The sequence below is a fragment of the Salmo salar genome, chromosome 17 (assembly GCF_965601325.2).
Source record: "Salmo salar chromosome 17, fSalSal1, whole genome shotgun sequence".
Taxonomy (NCBI): Eukaryota; Metazoa; Chordata; class Actinopteri; order Salmoniformes; family Salmonidae; genus Salmo; species Salmo salar.
This window is the reverse complement of record NC_138307.1, coordinates 64,321,619-64,340,207: the sequence shown is the minus strand read 5'-3', so window position 1 is coordinate 64,340,207 and position 18,589 is coordinate 64,321,619. Positions and strand designations below refer to the sequence as shown.

Genomic DNA, 18,589 nt, shown 5'->3' with positions numbered 1-18,589 from the left:
GGAGGGAGCAGGGCATGATCTCTGACTGCCTCAGTAGTAATGGGGAGGGAGCAGGGCATGATCTCTGCCTGCCTCAGTAGTAATGGGGAGGGAGCAGGAAATGATCTCTGACTGCCTCAGTAGTAATGGGGGGAGTAGGGCATGATCTCTGACTGCCTCAGTAGTAATGGGGAGGGAGCAGGGCATGATCTCTGACTGCCTCAGTAGTAATGGGGAGGGAGCAGGGCATGATCTCTGACTGCCTCAGTAGTAATGGGGAGGGAGCAGGGCATGATCTCTGACTGCCTCAGTAGTAATGGGGAGGGAGTAGGGCATGATCTCTGACTGCCTCAGTAGTAATGGGGAGGAGCAGGGCATGATCTCTGACTGCCTCAGTAGTAATGGGAAGTAGGGCATGATCTCTGACTGCCTCAGTAGCAATGTGGAGGGAGTAGGGCATGATCTCTCACTGCCTCAGTAGTAATGGGGAGGGAGCAGGGCATGATCTCTGACTGCCTCAGTAGTAATGGGGAGGGAGCAGGGCATGATCTCTGACTGCCTCAGTAGTAATGGGGGAGTGGGGCATGATCTCTGACTGTCTCAGTAGTAATGGGGGGAGTGGGGCATGATCTCTGACTGCCTCAGTAGTAATGGGGAGGGAGCAGGGCATGATCTCTGACTGTCTCAGTAGTAATGGGGGGAGTGGGGCATGATCTCTGACTGCCTCAGTAGTAATGGGGAGGGAGCAGGGCATGATCTCTGACTGCCTCAGTAGTAATGGGGAGGGAGCAGGGCATGATCTCTGCCTGCCTCAGTAGTAATGGGGAGGGAGCAGGAAATGATCTCTGACTGCCTCAGTAGTAATGGGGAGGGAGTAGGGCATGATCTCTGACTGCCTCAGTAGCAATGGGGAGGGAGTAGAGCATGATCTCTGACTGCCTCAGTAGTAATGGGGAGGGAGCAGGAAATGATCTCTGACTGCCTCAGTAGTAATGGGGAGGGAGTAGGGCATGATCTCTGACTGCCTCAGTAGTAATGGGGAGGAGCAGGGAATGATCTCTGACTGCCTCAGTAGCAAAGGGAAGTAGGGCATGATCTCTGACTGGCTCAGTAGCAATGGGGAGGGAGTAGGGCATGATCTCTGACTGCCTCAGTAGTAATGGGGAGGGAGCAGGGCATGATCTCTGACTGCCTCAGTAGTAATGGGGAGGGAGCAGGGCATGATCTCTGACTGCCTCAGTAGTAATGGGGGAGTGGGGCATGATCTCTGACTGTCTCAGTAGTAATGGGGGGAGTGGGGCATGATCTCTGACTGCCTCAGTAGTAATGGGGAGGGAGCAGGGCATGATCTCTGACTGCCTCAGTAGTAATGGGGAGGGAGCAGGGCATGATCTCTGCCTGCCTCAGTAGTAATGGGGAGGGAGCAGGTAATGATCTCTGACTGCCTCAGTAGTAATGGGGGGAGTAGGGCATGATCTCTGACTGCCTCAGTAGTAATGGGGAGGGAGCAGGGCATGATCTCTGACTGCCTCAGTAGTAATGGGGAGGGAGCAGGGCATGATCTCTGACTGCCTCAGTAGTAATGGGGAGGGAGCAGGGCATGATCTCTGACTGCCTCAGTAGTAATGGGGAGGGAGCAGGGCATGATCTCTGACTGCCTCAGTAGTAATGGGGAGGGAGCAGGGCATGATCTCTGCCTGCCTCAATAGTAATGGGGAGGGAGCAGGTAATGATCTCTGACTGCCTCAGTAGTAATGGGGGGAGTAGGGCATGATCTCTGACTGCCTCAGTAGTAATGGGGAGGGAGCAGGGCATGATCTCTGACTGCCTCAGTAGTAATGGGGAGGGAGCAGGGCATGATCTCTGACTGCCTCAGTAGTAATGGGGAGGGAGCAGGGCATGATCTCTGACTGCCTCAGTAGTAATGGGGAGGGAGCAGGGCATGATCTCTGACTGCCTCAGTAGTAATGGGGGGAGTAGGGCATGATCTCTGACTGCCTCAGTAGCAATGGGGGAGTAGGGCATGATCTCTGACTGCCTCAGTAGTAATGGGGGGAGTAGGGCATGATCTCTGACTGCCTCAGTAGTAATGGGGGGAGTGGGGCATGATCTCTGACGGCCTCAGTAGTAATGGGGAGGGAGCAGGGCATGATCTCTGACTGCCTCAGTAGCAATGGGGGAGTAGGGCATGATCTCTGACTGCCTCAGTAGCAATGGGGGGAGTGGGGCATGATCTCTGACTGCCTCAGTAGTAATGGGGGGAGTAGGGCATGATCTCTGACTGCCTCAGTAGTAATGGGGGGAGTAGGGCATGATCTCTGACTGCCTCAGTAGTAATGGGGGGAGTGGGGCATGATCTCTGACTGCCTCAGTAGTAATGGGGGGAGTGGGGCATGATCTCTGACTGTCTCAGTAGTAATGGGGGGAGTGGGGCATGATCTCTGACTGCCTCAGTAGTAATGGGGAGGGAGCAGGGCATGATCTCTGACTGCCTCAGTAGTAATGGGGAGGGAGCAGGGCATGATCTCTGCCTGCCTCAGTAGTAATGGGGAGGGAGCAGGAAATGATCTCTGACTGCCTCAGTAGTAATGGGGGGAGTAGGGCATGATCTCTGACTGCCTCAGTAGTAATGGGGAGGGAGCAGGGCATGATCTCTGACTGCCTCAGTAGTAATGGGGAGGGAGCAGGGCATGATCTCTGACTGCCTCAGTAGTAATGGGGAGGGAGCAGGGCATGATCTCTGACTGCCTCAGTAGTAATGGGGAGGGAGTAGGGCATGATCTCTGACTGCCTCAGTAGTAATGGGGAGGAGCAGGGCATGATCTCTGACTGCCTCAGTAGTAATGGGAAGTAGGGCATGATCTCTGACTGCCTCAGTAGCAATGTGGAGGGAGTAGGGCATGATCTCTCACTGCCTCAGTAGTAATGGGGAGGGAGCAGGGCATGATCTCTGACTGCCTCAGTAGTAATGGGGAGGGAGCAGGGCATGATCTCTGACTGCCTCAGTAGTAATGGGGGAGTGGGGCATGATCTCTGACTGTCTCAGTAGTAATGGGGGGAGTGGGGCATGATCTCTGACTGCCTCAGTAGTAATGGGGAGGGAGCAGGGCATGATCTCTGACTGTCTCAGTAGTAATGGGGGGAGTGGGGCATGATCTCTGACTGCCTCAGTAGTAATGGGGAGGGAGCAGGGCATGATCTCTGACTGCCTCAGTAGTAATGGGGAGGGAGCAGGGCATGATCTCTGCCTGCCTCAGTAGTAATGGGGAGGGAGCAGGAAATGATCTCTGACTGCCTCAGTAGTAATGGGGAGGGAGTAGGGCATGATCTCTGACTGCCTCAGTAGCAATGGGGAGGGAGTAGAGCATGATCTCTGACTGCCTCAGTAGTAATGGGGAGGGAGCAGGAAATGATCTCTGACTGCCTCAGTAGTAATGGGGAGGGAGTAGGGCATGATCTCTGACTGCCTCAGTAGTAATGGGGAGGAGCAGGGAATGATCTCTGACTGCCTCAGTAGCAAGGGGAAGTAGGGCATGATCTCTGACTGGCTCAGTAGCAATGGGGAGGGAGTAGGGCATGATCTCTGACTGCCTCAGTAGTAATGGGGAGGGAGCAGGGCATGATCTCTGACTGCCTCAGTAGTAATGGGGAGGGAGCAGGGCATGATCTCTGACTGCCTCAGTAGTAATGGGGGAGTGGGGCATGATCTCTGACTGTCTCAGTAGTAATGGGGGGAGTGGGGCATGATCTCTGACTGCCTCAGTAGTAATGGGGAGGGAGCAGGGCATGATCTCTGACTGCCTCAGTAGTAATGGGGAGGGAGCAGGGCATGATCTCTGCCTGCCTCAGTAGTAATGGGGAGGGAGCAGGAAATGATCTCTGACTGCCTCAGTAGTAATGGGGAGGGAGTAGGGCATGATCTCTGACTGCCTCAGTAGCAATGGGGAGGGAGTAGAGCATGATCTCTGACTGCCTCAGTAGTAATGGGGAGGGAGCAGGAAATGATCTCTGACTGCCTCAGTAGTAATGGGGAGGGAGTAGGGCATGATCTCTGACTGCCTCAGTAGTAATGGGGAGGAGCAGGGAATGATCTCTGACTGCCTCAGTAGCAAAGGGAAGTAGGGCATGATCTCTGACTGGCTCAGTAGCAATGGGGAGGGAGTAGGGCATGATCTCTGACTGCCTCAGTAGTAATGGGGAGGGAGCAGGGCATGATCTCTGACTGCCTCAGTAGTAATGGGGAGGGAGCAGGGCATGATCTCTGACTGCCTCAGTAGTAATGGGGGAGTGGGGCATGATCTCTGACTGTCTCAGTAGTAATGGGGGGAGTGGGGCATGATCTCTGACTGCCTCAGTAGTAATGGGGAGGGAGCAGGGCATGATCTCTGACTGCCTCAGTAGTAATGGGGAGGGAGCAGGGCATGATCTCTGCCTGCCTCAATAGTAATGGGGAGGGAGCAGGTAATGATCTCTGACTGCCTCAGTAGTAATGGGGGGAGTAGGGCATGATCTCTGACTGCCTCAGTAGTAATGGGGAGGGAGCAGGGCATGATCTCTGACTGCCTCAGTAGTAATGGGGAGGGAGCAGGGCATGATCTCTGACTGCCTCAGTAGTAATGGGGAGGGAGCAGGGCATGATCTCTGACTGCCTCAGTAGTAATGGGGAGGGAGCAGGGCATGATCTCTGACTGCCTCAGTAGTAATGGGGAGGGAGCAGGGCATGATCTCTGCCTGCCTCAATAGTAATGGGGAGGGAGCAGGTAATGATCTCTGACTGCCTCAGTAGTAATGGGGGGAGTAGGGCATGATCTCTGACTGCCTCAGTAGTAATGGGGAGGGAGCAGGGCATGATCTCTGACTGCCTCAGTAGTAATGGGGAGGGAGCAGGGCATGATCTCTGACTGCCTCAGTAGTAATGGGGAGGGAGCAGGGCATGATCTCTGACTGCCTCAGTAGTAATGGGGAGGGAGCAGGGCATGATCTCTGACTGCCTCAGTAGTAATGGGGAGGGAGTAGGGCATGATCTCTGACTGCCTCAGTAGTAATGGGGAGGAGCAGGGCATGATCTCTGACTGCCTCAGTAGCAATGGGGAGTAGGGCATGATCTCTGACTGCCTCAGTAGCAATGGGGAGGGAGTAGGGCATGATCTCTGACTGCCTCAGTAGCAATGGGGAGGGAGTAGGGCATGATCTCTGACTGCCTCAGTAGTAATGGGGGCAGTGGGGCATGATCTCTGACTGTCTCAGTAGTAATGGGGGGAGCGGGGCATGATCTCTGACTGCCTCAGTAGTAATGGGGAGGGAGCAGGGCATGATCTCTGACTGCCTCAGTAGTAATGGGGAGGGAGCAGGGCATGATCTCTGCCTGCCTCAATAGTAATGGGGAGGGAGCAGGTAATGATCTCTGACTGCCTCAGTAGTAATGGGGGGAGTAGGGCATGATCTCTGACTGCCTCAGTAGTAATGGGGAGGGAGCAGGGCATGATCTCTGACTGCCTCAGTAGTAATGGGGAGGGAGCAGGGCATGATCTCTGACTGCCTCAGTAGCAATGGGGAGGGAGCAGGGCATGATCTCTGACTGCCTCAGTAGTAATGGGGAGGGAGCAGGGCATGATCTCTGACTGCCTCAGTAGTAATGGGGAGGGAGCAGGGCATGATCTCTGACTGCCTCAGTAGTAATGGGGGAGTGGGGCATGATCTCTGACTGTCTCAGTAGTAATGGGGGGAGTGGGGCATGATCTCTGACTGCCTCAGTAGTAATGGGGAGGGAGCAGGGCATGATCTCTGACTGTCTCAGTAGTAATGGGGGGAGTGGGGCATGATCTCTGACTGCCTCAGTAGTAATGGGGAGGGAGCAGGGCATGATCTCTGACTGCCTCAGTAGTAATGGGGAGGGAGCAGGGCATGATCTCTGCCTGCCTCAGTAGTAATGGGGAGGGAGCAGGAAATGATCTCTGACTGCCTCAGTAGTAATGGGGGGAGTAGGGCATGATCTCTGACTGCCTCAGTAGTAATGGGGAGGGAGCAGGGCATGATCTCTGACTGCCTCAGTAGTAATGGGGAGGGAGCAGGGCATGATCTCTGACTGCCTCAGTAGTAATGGGGAGGGAGTAGGGCATGATCTCTGACTGCCTCAGTAGTAATGGGGAGGAGCAGGGCATGATCTCTGACTGCCTCAGTAGCAATGGGAAGTAGGGCATGATCTCTGACTGCCTCAGTAGCAATGGGGAGGGAGTAGGGCATGATCTCTGACTGCCTCAGTAGTAATGGGGAGGGAGCAGGGCATGATCTCTGACTGTCTCAGTAGTAATGGGGAGGGAGCAGGGCATGATCTCTGACTGCCTCAGTAGTAATGGGGGAGTGGGGCATGATCTCTGACTGTCTCAGTAGTAATGGGGGGAGTGGGGCATGATCTCTGACTGCCTCAGTAGTAATGGGGAGGGAGCAGGGCATGATCTCTGACTGCCTCAGTAGTAATGGGGGAATGGGGCATGATCTCTGAATGCCTCAGTAGTAATGGGGAGTAGGGCATGATCTCTGACTGCCTCAGTAGCAATGGGGAGGGAGTAGGGCATGATCTCTGACTGCCTCAGTAGCAATGGGGAGGGAGTAGGGCATGATCTCTGACTGCCTCAGTAGTAATGGGGAGGGAGCAGGGCATGATCTCTGACTGCCTCAGTAGTAATGGGGGGAGCAGGGCATGATCTCTGCCTGCCTCAGTAGTAATGGGGAGGGAGTAGGAAATGATCTCTGACTGCCTCAGTAGTAATGGGGGGAGTAGGGCATGATCTCTGACTGCCTCAGTAGTAATGGGGAGGGAGCAGGGCATGATCTCTGACTGCCTCAGTAGTTATGGGGAGGGAGCAGGGCATGATCTCTGACTGCCTGAGTAGTAATGGGGAGGGAGAAGGGCATGATCTCTGACTGCCTCAGTAGTAATGGGGAGGGAGTAGGGCATGATCTCTGACTGCCTCAGTAGTAATGGGTAGGAGCAGGGCATGATCTCTGACTGCCTCAGTAGCAATGGGGAGTAGGGCATGATCTCTGACTGCCTCAGTAGCAATGGGGAGGGAGTAGGGCATGATCTCTGACTGCCTCAGTAGCAATGGGGAGGGAGTAGGGCATGATCTCTGACTGCCTCAGTAGTAATGGGGAGGGAGTAGGGCATGATCTCTGACTGCCTCAGTAGTAATGGGGGGAGTAGGGCATGATCTCTGACTGCCTCAGTAGTAATGGGGGGAGTGGGGCATGATCTCTGACTGCCTCAGTAGTAATGGGGGGAGTGGGGCATGATCTCTGACTGTCTCAGTAGTAATGGGGGGAGTGGGGCATGATCTCTGACTGCCTCAGTAGTAATGGGGAGGGAGCAGGGCATGATCTCTGACTGCCTCAGTAGTAATGGGGAGGGAGCAGGGCATGATCTCTGCCTGCCTCAATAGTAATGGGGAGGGAGCAGGTAATGATCTCTGACTGCCTCAGTAGTAATGGGGGGAGTAGGGCATGATCTCTGACTGCCTCAGTAGTAATGGGGAGGGAGCAGGGCATGATCTCTGACTGCCTCAGTAGTAATGGGGAGGGAGCAGGGCATGATCTCTGACTGCCTCAGTAGTAATGGGGGAGTGGGGCATGATCTCTGACTGTCTCAGTAGTAATGGGGGGAGTGGGGCATGATCTCTGACTGCCTCAGTAGTAATGGGGAGGGAGCAGGGTATGATCTCTGACTGTCTCAGTAGTAATGGGGGGAGTGGGGCATGATCTCTGACTGCCTCAGTAGTAATGGGGAGGGAGCAGGGCATGATCTCTGACTGCCTCAGTAGTAATGGGGAGGGAGCAGGGCATGATCTCTGCCTGCCTCAGTAGTAATGGGGAGGGAGCAGGAAATGATCTCTGACTGCCTCAGTAGTAATGGGGGGAGTAGGGCATGATCTCTGACTGCCTCAGTAGTAATCGGGGGGAGCAGGGCATGATCTCTGACTGCCTCAGTAGTAATGGGGAGGGAGCAGGGCATGATCTCTGACTGCCTCAGTAGTAATGGGGAGGGAGTAGGGCATGATCTCTGACTGCCTCAGTAGTAATGGGGAGGAGCAGGGCATGATCTCTGACTGCCTCAGTAGCAATGGGAAGTAGGGCATGATCTCTGACTGCCTCAGTAGCAATGGGGAGGGAGTAGGGCATGATCTCTGACTGCCTCAGTAGTAATGGGGAGGGAGCATGGCATGATCTCTGACTGTCTCAGTAGTAATGGGGAGGGAGCAGGGCATGATCTCTGACTGCCTCAGTAGTAATGGGGGAGTGGGGCATGATCTCTGACTGTCTCAGTAGTAATGGGGGGAGTGGGGCATGATCTCTGACTGCCTCAGTAGTAATGGGGAGGGAGCAGGGCATGATCTCTGACTGCCTCAGTAGTAATGGGGAGGGAGCAGGGCATGGTCTCTGACTGCCTCAGTAGTAATGGGGGAATGGGGCATGATCTCTCACTGCCTCAGTAGTAATGGGGAGTAGGGCATGATCTCTGACTGCCTCAGTAGCAATGGGGAGGGAGTAGGGCATGATCTCTGACTGCCTCAGTAGCAATGGGGAGGGAGTAGGGCATGATCTCTGACTGCCTCAGTAGTAATGGGGAGGGAGCAGGGCATGATCTCTGACTGCCTCAGTAGTAATGGGGGGAGCAGGGCATGATCTCTGCCTGCCTCAGTAGTAATGGGGAGGGAGTAGGAAATGATCTCTGACTGCCTCAGTAGTAATGGGGGGAGTAGGGCATGATCTCTGACTGCCTCAGTAGTAATGGGGAGGGAGCAGGGCATGATCTCTGACTGCCTCAGTAGTAATGGGGAGGGAGCAGGGCATGATCTCTGACTGCCTGAGTAGTAATGGGGAGGGAGCAGGGCATGATCTCTGACTGCCTCAGTAGTAATGGGGAGGGAGTAGGGCATGATCTCTGACTGCCTCAGTAGTAATGGGGAGGAGCAGGGCATGATCTCTGACTGCCTCAGTAGCAATGGGGAGTAGGGCATGATCTCTGACTGCCTCAGTAGCAATGGGGAGGGAGTAGGGCATGATCTCTGACTGCCTCAGTAGCAATGGGGAGGGAGTAGGGCATGATCTCTGACTGCCTCAGTAGTAATGGGGGGAGCAGGGCATGATCTCTGACTGCCTTAGTAGTAATGGGGAGGGAGCAGGGCATGATCTCTGACTGCCTCAGTAGTAATGACGAGGGAGCAGGGCATGATCTCTGACTGCCTCAGTGGCAATGGGGAGGAGCAGGGCATGATCTCTGACTGCCTCAGTAGTAATGGGGAGGGAGCAGGGCATGATCTCTGACTGCCTCAGTAGTAATGGGGAGGGAGCAGGGCATGATCTCTGACTGCCTCAGTAGTAATGGGGAGGGAGTAGGGCATGATCTCTGACTGCCTCAGTAGCAATGGGGAGTAGGGCATGATCTCTGACTGCCTCAGTAGCAATGGGGAGGGAGTAGGGCATGATCTCTGACTGCCTCAGTAGCAATGGGGAGGGAGTAGGGCATGATCTCTGACTGCCTCAGTAGTAATGGGGGGGAGCAGAGCATGATCTCTGACTGCCTCAGTAGTAATGGGGAGGGAGCAGGGCATGATCTCTGACTGCCTCAGTAGTAATGAGGAGGGAGCAGGGCATGATCTCTGACTGCCTCAGTGGCAATGGGGAGGAGCAGGGCATGATCTCTGACTGCCTCAGTAGTAATGGGGGGAGTAGGGCATGATCTCTGACTGCCTCAGTAGCAATGGGGGGAGTAGGGCATGATCTCTGACTGCCTCAGTAGCAATGGGGAGGGAGTAGGGTATGATCTCTGACTGCCTCAGTAGTAATGGGGGGAGTAGGGCATGATCTCTGACTGCCTCAGTAGTAATGGGGAGGGAGTAGGGCATGATCTCTGACTGCCTCAGTAGTAATGGGGAGGGAGCAAGGCATGATCTCTGACCGCCTCAGTAGTAATGGGGAGGAGCAGGGCATGATCTCTGACTGCCTCAGTAGTAATGGGGAGGGAGTAGGGCATGATCTCTGACTGCCTCAGTAGTAATGGGGAGGGAATAGGGCATGATCTCTGACTGCCTCAGTAGCAATGGGGAGGGAGCAATGCATGATCTCTGACTGCCTCAGTAGTAATGGGGAGGAGCAGGGCATGATCTCTGACTGCCTCAGTAGCAATGGGGAGGGAGTAGGGCATGATCTCTGACTGCCTCAGTAGTAATGGGGGGAGTAGGGCATGATCTCTGACTGCCTCAGTAGTAATGGGGAGGGAGTAGGGCATGATCTCTGACTGCCTCAGTAGTAATGGGGAGGGAGCAGGGCATGATCTCTGACTGCCTCAGTAGTAATGGGGAGGGAGTAGGGCATGATCTCTGACTGTCTCAGTAGTAATGGGGAGGGAATAGGGCATGATCTCTGACTGCCTCAGTAGTAATGGGGAGGAGCAAGGCATGATCTCTGACTGCCTCAGTAGTAATGGGGGGAGTGGGGCATGATCTCTGACTGCCTCAGTAGTAATGGGGAGGGAGTAGGGCATGATCTCTGACTGCCTCAGTAGTAATGGGGAGGGAGCAAGGCATGATCTCTGACCGCCTCAGTAGTAATGGGGAGGAGCAGGGCATGATCTCTGACTGCCTCAGTAGTAATGGGGAGGGAGTAGGGCATGATCTCTGACTGCCTCAGTAGTAATGGGGAGGGAATAGGGCATGATCTCTGACTGCCTCAGTAGCAATGGGGAGGGAGCAAGGCATGATCTCTGACTGCCTCAGTAGTAATGGGGAGGAGCAGGGCATGATCTCTGACTGCCTCAGTAGCAATGGGGAGGGAGTAGGGCATGATCTCTGACTGCCTCAGTAGTAATGGGGGGAGTAGGGCATGATCTCTGACTGCCTCAGTAGTAATGGGGAGGGAGTAGGGCATGATCTCTGACTGCCTCAGTAGTAATGGGGAGGGAGCAGGGCATGATCTCTGACTGCCTCAGTAGTAATGGGGAGGGAGTAGGGCATGATCTCTGACTGTCTCAGTAGTAATGGGGAGGGAATAGGGCATGATCTCTGACTGCCTCAGTAGTAATGGGGAGGAGCAAGGCATGATCTCTGACTGCCTCAGTAGTAATGGGGGGAGTGGGGCATGATCTCTGACTGCCTCAGTAGTAATGGGGAGGGAGTAGGGCATGATCTCTGACTGCCTCAGTAGTAATGGGGAGGGAGTAGGGCATGATCTCTGACTGCCTCAGTAGCAATGGGGGGAGTAGGGCATGATCTCTGACTGCCTCAGTAGTAATGGGGGGAGTGGGGCATGATCTCTGACTGCCTCAGTGGCAATGGGGAGGAGCAGGGCATGATCTCTGACTGCCTCAGTAGTAATGGGGAGGAGCAGGGCATGATCTCTGACTGCCTCAGTAGTAATGGGGAGGGAGTAGGGCATGATCTCTAACTGCCTCAGTAGTAATGGGGAGGGAATAGGGCATGATCTCTGACTGCCTCAGTAGCAATGGGGAGGGAGCAAGGCATGATCTCTGACTGCCTCAGTAGTAATGGGGAGGAGCAGGGCATGATCTCTGACTGCCTCAGTAGCAATGGGGAGGGAGTAGGGCATGATCTCTGACTGCCTCAGTAGTAATGGGGGGAGTAGGGCATGATCTCTGACTGCCTCAGTAGTAATGGGGAGGGAGTAGGGCATGATCTCTGACTGCCTCAGTAGTAATGGGGAGGGAGCAGGGCATGATCTCTGACTGCCTCAGTAGTAATGGGGAGGGAGTAGGGCATGATCTCTGACTGCCTCAGTAGTAATGGGGAGGGAATAGGGCATGATCTCTGACTGCCTCAGTAGTAATGGGGAGGAGCAAGGCATGATCTCTGACTGCCTCAGTAGTAATGGGGAGGAGCAAGGCATGATCTCTGACTGCCTCAGTAGTAATGGGGGGAGTGGGGCATGATCTCTGACTGCCTCAGTAGTAATGGGGAGGGAGTAGGGCATGATCTCTGACTGCCTCAGTAGTAATGGGGAGGGAGTAGGGCATGATCTCTGACTGCCTCAGTAGCAATGGGGGGAGTAGGGCATGATCTCTGACTGCCTCAGTAGTAATGGGGGGAGTGGGGCATGATCTCTGACTGCCTCAGTGGCAATGGGGAGGAGCAGGGCATGATCTCTGACTGCCTCAGTAGTAATGGGGAGGAGCAGGGCATGATCTCTGACTGCCTCAATAGTAATGGGGAGGGAGCAGGGCATGATCTCTGACTGCCTCAGTAGTAATGGGGAGGAGCAAGGCATGATCTCTGACTGCCTCAGTAGTAATGGGGGGAGTGGGGCATGATCTCTGACTGCCTCAGTAGTAATGGGGAGGGACCAGGGCATGATCTCTGACTGCCTCAGTAGTTATGGGGAGGAGCAGGGCATGATCTCTGACTGCCTCAGTAGTAATGGGGGGAGTGGGGCATGATCTCTGACTGCCTCAGTAGCAATGGGGGGAGTAGGGCATGATCTCTGACTGCCTCAGTAGTAATGGGGAGGGAGTAGGGCATGATCTCTGACTGCCTCAGTAGTAAAGGGGGGAGTGGGGCATGATCTCTGACTGTCTCAGTAGTAATGGGGAGGGACCAGGGCATGATCTCTGACTGCCTCAGTAGTAATGGGGAGGGAGTAGGGCATGATCTCTGACTGTCTCAGTAGTAATGGGGAGGGACCAGGGCATGATCTCTGACTGCCTCAGTAGTAATGGGGAGGGAGTAGGGCATGATCTCTGACTGCCTCAGTAGTAAAGGGGGGAGTGGGGCATGATCTCTGACTGTCTCAGTAGTAATGGGGAGGGACCAGGGCATGATCTCTGACTGCCTCAGTAGTAATGGGGGGAGTGGGGCATGATCTCTGACTGTCTCAGTAGTAATGGGGAGGGACCAGGGCATGATCTCTGACTGCCTCAGTAGTAATGGGGAGGGAGTAGGGCATGATCTCTGACTGTCTCAGTAGTAATGGGGAGGGACCAGGGCATGATCTCTGACTGCCTCAGTAGTAATGGGGAGGGAGTAGGGCATGATCTCTGACTGCCTCAGTAGTAAAGGGGGGAGTGGGGCATGATCTCTGACTGTCTCAGTAGTAATGGGGAGGGACCAGGGCATGATCTCTGACTGCCTCAGTAGTAATGGGGGGAGTGGGGCATGATCTCTGACTGCCTCAGTAGCAATGGGCGGAGAGGCAATGTGGAGTGAAAAGGGGGAGAAAGGGAGAGATGAGGAAGGAAAGAGCGGAAAGTAAAACGTCAGAGAGAGAGAGAGAGTATATGAGAGTGAGAGGAATAGAAGATTCTCCATAATGATCCCCTCTACACGACCTTGGTGACTCACTGCACTCACCTGAGTGCTGCTCTAAAGAGGACAATGTTGTAAGTCGTGACACAAATGCACTTCAAGGAGTCAGTCGTGTAGAAACATAAGTGTGTGTCTGGTGCGACAAGCTCTGTGAATCACACACACTCTCACACACACTCCGGATGGACCCTAATCGGGTTAGGGTCCATCCGGACTCCTTGAAGTGCATTTGTGTCACGACTTACAACATTGGCCTCTTTAGAGCAGCACTCAGGTGAGTGCAGTGAGTCACCAAGGTCGTGTAGAGGGGATCATTATGGAGAATCTTCTATTCCTCTCACTCTCATATACTCTCTCTCTCTCTGACGTTTTACTTTCCACTCTTTCCTTCCTCATCTCTCCCTTTCTCCCCCCTTTCCCTCCACATTGCCTCTCCGCCCAGATCAAAGGAACGCTTAAGAGAAGCTGCTCTCCCAGATGCCTCTGACTCGCCGACCGTGCTTTCATAGGTTGGTGGAGAGGTTCAATAGGATGATCATGGATTTTGGTAGAGAGGTTACCATACTGTACCATGCATGCTAATATTCAGTGCATTCGGAAAGTATTCAGACCCCTTGACTTTCCACATTTTGTTACGTTACAGCCTTATTCAAAAATATATAAATATATTTTTTCAAAATCAATCTACACACAATACCCCATAATGACAAAGCAAAAACAGTTTTTTAGAAATGTTTACACATGTATTAAAAACAAAAACTGAAAAATTACATTTACATAAGTATTCAGACCCTTTACTCAGGACTTTGTTGAAGCACCTTTGGCAGCGATTACAGCCTCGAGTCTTCTTGGGTATGACACTACAAGCTTGGCACACCTGTATTTGTGGAGTTTCTCCCATTATTCTCTGCAGATCCTCTCAAGCTCTGTCAGGTTGGATGGGGAGCGCCGCTACACAGCTATTTTCAGGTCTCTCCAGAGATGTTCGATCAGGTTCAAGTCCGGGCTCTGGCTGGGCCACTCAAAGGCATTCAAAGACTTGTCCCAAAGCCACTCCTGCGTTGTCTTGGCTGTGTGCTTAGGGTCGTTGTCCTGTCGGAAGTTAAACCTTCACCCCAGTCTGAGGTCCTGAGTGCTCTGGTGCAGGTTTTCATCAAGGATCTCTCTGTACATTGCTTCGTTCATCTTTGGCTCAATCCTGACTAGTCTCCCAGTCCCTGCTGCTGAAAAACATCCATGATGCTGCCATCACCATGCTTCACCGTAGGGATGGTGCCAGGTTTCCTCCAGACGTGACACTTAGCATTCAGGCCAAAGAGTTAAATCTTGGTTTCAGACCAGAGAAGCTTGTTTCTCATGGTCTGAGAGTCTTTAAGTGCCTTTTGGCAAACTCCAAGTGGGCTGTCATGTGCCTTTTACTGAGGAGTGGCTTCCATCTGGCCACTCTATCATAAAGGCCTGATTGGTGGAGTGCTACAGAGATGGTTGTCCTTCTGGAAGGTTCTCCCATCTTCACAGAGGAACTCTGGAGCTCAGTCAGAGTGACCATCGTGTTCTTGGTCACCTCCCTGACCAAGGCCCTTCTCTCCTGATTGCTCAGTTTGGCCAGGCGGACAGCTCTAGGAAGAGTCTTGGTGGTTCCAAACTTTTTTCCATTTAGGAATGATGGCGGCCACTGTGTTCTTGTGGATCTTCAATGCTGCAGAATTCTTTTGCTACCCTTCCCCAGATCTGTGACACAATCCTGTCTCTGAGCTCTACGGACAATTCCTTCGACCTCATGGCTTGGTTTTTGCTCTGACATGCACTGTGGGACCTTATATAGACAGATGTGTGCCTTTCCAAATCATGTCCAATCAACTTAATTTACCACAGGTGGACTCCAATCAAGTTGTAGAAACATCTCAAGGATGATCAATGGAAACAGGATGCACCAGAGCTCAATTTCGAGTCTCATAGCAAAGGGTCTGAATACTTTTATAAATTATCAAACATTTCTAAAAACCTGTTTTCGCTTTGTCATTATGGGGTATTGTGTGTAAAGTGATGAGGAAAAATTGTTATTTAATACATTTTAGAATGAGGCTGTAACATAACAAAATGTTGTGTGGATCTGCACGCACAGTGAGGCGAAGACTTTTGGAGGATGGCCTGGTGTCAAGAAGGGCAGCAAAGAAGCCACTTCTCTCCAGGAAAAACATCAGGGACAGACTGATATTCTGCAAACGGTACAGGGATTGGACTGCTGAGGACTGGGGTAAAGTTATTTTCTCTGATGAATCCCCTTTCCGATTGTTTGGGGCATCCGGAGAAAAACTTGTCCGGAGAAGACAAGGTGAGTGCTACCATCAGTCCTGTGTCATGCCAACAGTAAAGCATCCTGAGACCATTCATGTGTGGGGTTGCTTCTCAGCCAAGGGAGTGGGCTCACTCACAATTTTGCCTAAGAACACAGCCATGAATAAAGAATGGTACCAACACATCCTCCGAGAGCAACTTCTCCCAACCATCCAGGAACAGTTTGGTGACGAACAATGCCTTTTCCAGCACGATGGAGCACCTTGCCATAAGGCAAAAGTGATAACTAAGTGGCTCAGGGAACAAAACATCGATATTTTGAGTCCATGGCCAGGAAACTCCCCAGACCTTAATCCCATTGAGAACTTGTGGTCCTATCCTCAATTCTGACAAACTCCAAGCATTGATTATGCAAGAATGGGCTGCCATCAGTCAGGATGTGGCCCAGAAGTTAATTGACAGCATGCCAGGGCGGATTGCAGAGGTCTTGAAAAAGAATGTTCAACACTGCAAATATTGACTCATTGCATCAACTTAATGTTCAATGCTTCAATGCTTGTAATTATACTTCAGTATTCCATAGTAACATCTGACAAAAATATCTAAAGACACGGAGGCAGCAGACTTTGTGAAAATTAATATTTGTGTCAGTCTCAAAACTTTTGGCCACGACTGTATATATATATATGTATTTTTTTTATAATTGTTGTTGGACATAAAAGAAATGAGCTCAAAGGGATTTTAATTTGTTCCCAAGTACAGTACTTTCCACGTATAAATAGAGGCATATGTGATCTTATCCCAAAATAATCAAGGTTTGAAATGATTATATTTTTATCTAATACTATATCTGTTTGGGATTCTTGCGGTCAATTTGCAGTGTACAAATGATTTATAACATCGTTCTGCCCCCCAACCATCTGAGAGGATGAATGATATGTCATATTATATTAATCATCAAGCTTTCGTAGTTTGGTAGAGAGGTCAAATAGGGACACACAGGAAATTAATTGTGAGAGGCTGCTGTCTATTCCTCTCCCTTTCTTCCCTTCCTTCCTTCTTCCTCCCTTTCTCCCTCTCACCATGCTGACTTGGGCCATCTGCCGCTCCAGTTTGGAGCGAGGCATCTCCTCTAAGTAGTTGTCGTTGGAGCGCTGGCGGCGCCGTGCGTCCGCCTGCATGATGAGGTGCTGCACGTCCAACGAGCCCCCCGGGACGCCCGCCGTGGTGTACGCAGCCTGGCCCGGAAGGATCTGGGGAGGGGTGTTGCAGCCACCGGGCTCCTGGGAGGATGGATGGACAGAAGGGAGGAGTTATTAAATGGTGGTGAAGTGTGCCATGTGATGCTTTTGAGGCTCCATGATAGGCTGTATCTAGAAAAGGAGAGGTCAAATGTCAAGACTGCGAACTGGCTATTCCCAATGTGGGCATGCCTCAAGGGGGGGCTCAAATTAGGGCGAGACAATAATGGTATAATGATTCCACTACATAGTGATTGCCTTGCTTACCTGTTATCTCATTATTTTCACTAGCATACCTCTTAAAATGAAGCTGCTGTGTTGAGCATGCATTCTAAGTGGTATCTAGCGGTATGCTTTTGGATCGTGGCAATATGCTATGCTGAATAAACCTTCAGCCTCCTCTCTGTTTGCTAGCCTGGCTCTGGACGTGCACATCAGACTAGATTTGCAGTGGAGACACAGCCCAGCCCCTCTGTCTGGACCGATTTGTTAAATGGAATGAAAGCAGGCGTCTGGGCCTTGAGAGGCCTTGAGAGGCTGCAGAGGAGCAGCCACATCCTGGCTGCCGGATCAAATTGAGTCCCAGGAGGTGAAGCATTTCCCGGGCCTTTGTTAGTTGAACATTAGACCCATACACACTGGGGAATGGAATCCAGCATTTTGTAATTAGTATCCAGGACCGGCAGGGAGAGGGGAAACTGCGGTGCTATTGTGGTCCTGGCGGCATCCATTTTGTGTCTGCCGGGAGACTTGTGAAGGCTAACAACAGCAGTGGAGATATTTCCCCTAAGCTCACTGAATCTCTGTCTGCTGTCTCTAGGACTACTACCATCTGGGAGGGAAGAGAGTGAGGAGACACGCACGCACGCACGCACACACACACACACACACGTACGTACACTGCACACACGTACACATGCACTGCACACACGTACACATGCACTGCATACACACTGCACACACTGACCCGTAGGGAGATGGCCCGTGGGGGTTTCTGTGGTGGGTCTTGGTGAAGCCTGTCTCCCAGCGAGGCCAGGATTCTCTTCCTGTGTCCTATCAGACTGACCTTCAACACCTAGGGAGGAAGAGAGACGCAGGTCAACAACCTATCAACACAACTGTTAGAACACAAGTATCAACATGTATTTAACATGGAATTAACTAAGTCCCCACTGAAGTAAAACCCAGTTATGAGAGTGTTGGATTCAAATCCTACCTCTATTGGTAGAGAGGCACTCTGGAATAATACAAAGACCACGATAATAAACTGACAACATCACATTTATAACAATGGTGATATGGTGACATCATATGTGACTGCCTGGGGTAAAACCAGATGTTGTAATCAGAGGAGGCTGGTGGAAGGTGCTATAGGAGGACAGGCTGATCATAATGGCTGGAATGGAATAAATTGAATGGGGTCAAACATGTGGTTTCTATACATTTGATGTGTTTGATACCGTTCCACTGATTCCCTTCCAGCCATTACAATGAGCCCGTCCTCCTATAGCTCCTCCCATCAGCCTTCTCTGGTTGTAATAAGCAAAACATATGAGTGTTTCTATTAAACATTAATATATTCAAATAACCAGGCTTTCAAAGAAGGCACAATGAGTCATAATGGTAAAAACACAGAGCAGAACATATGTAACATCATTACTAGAATTATTATCACATAAAGGCACCAGCCTGGTCCACCGTTACAAGGTAATTAGGTTTGCAGTGAAACACACACACACACACACACACACACACACACAC

The 18,589-nt window shown here is 52.0% G+C and overlaps 1 protein-coding gene across 5 annotated transcripts in view; it reads right to left on the bottom strand.

Moving 5' to 3' along the window:
- LOC106576444 (ankyrin repeat and sterile alpha motif domain-containing protein 1B) overlaps positions 1–18,589 on the bottom strand; it is a 324,199-nt gene that overhangs the window by 26,060 nt on the left and 279,550 nt on the right. For all 5 annotated transcript variants that reach the window (XM_082964025.1, XM_045699996.2, XM_082964026.1 and 2 more), the window contains 2 exons: positions 17,796–17,903; positions 16,670–16,870 (listed from right to left, as the gene is read on the bottom strand). In XM_082964025.1, coding sequence (XP_082820151.1) covers positions 16,670–16,870; positions 17,796–17,903 — 309 coding nt within the window. The remainder of the gene's footprint in view (positions 1–16,669; positions 16,871–17,795; positions 17,904–18,589) is intronic.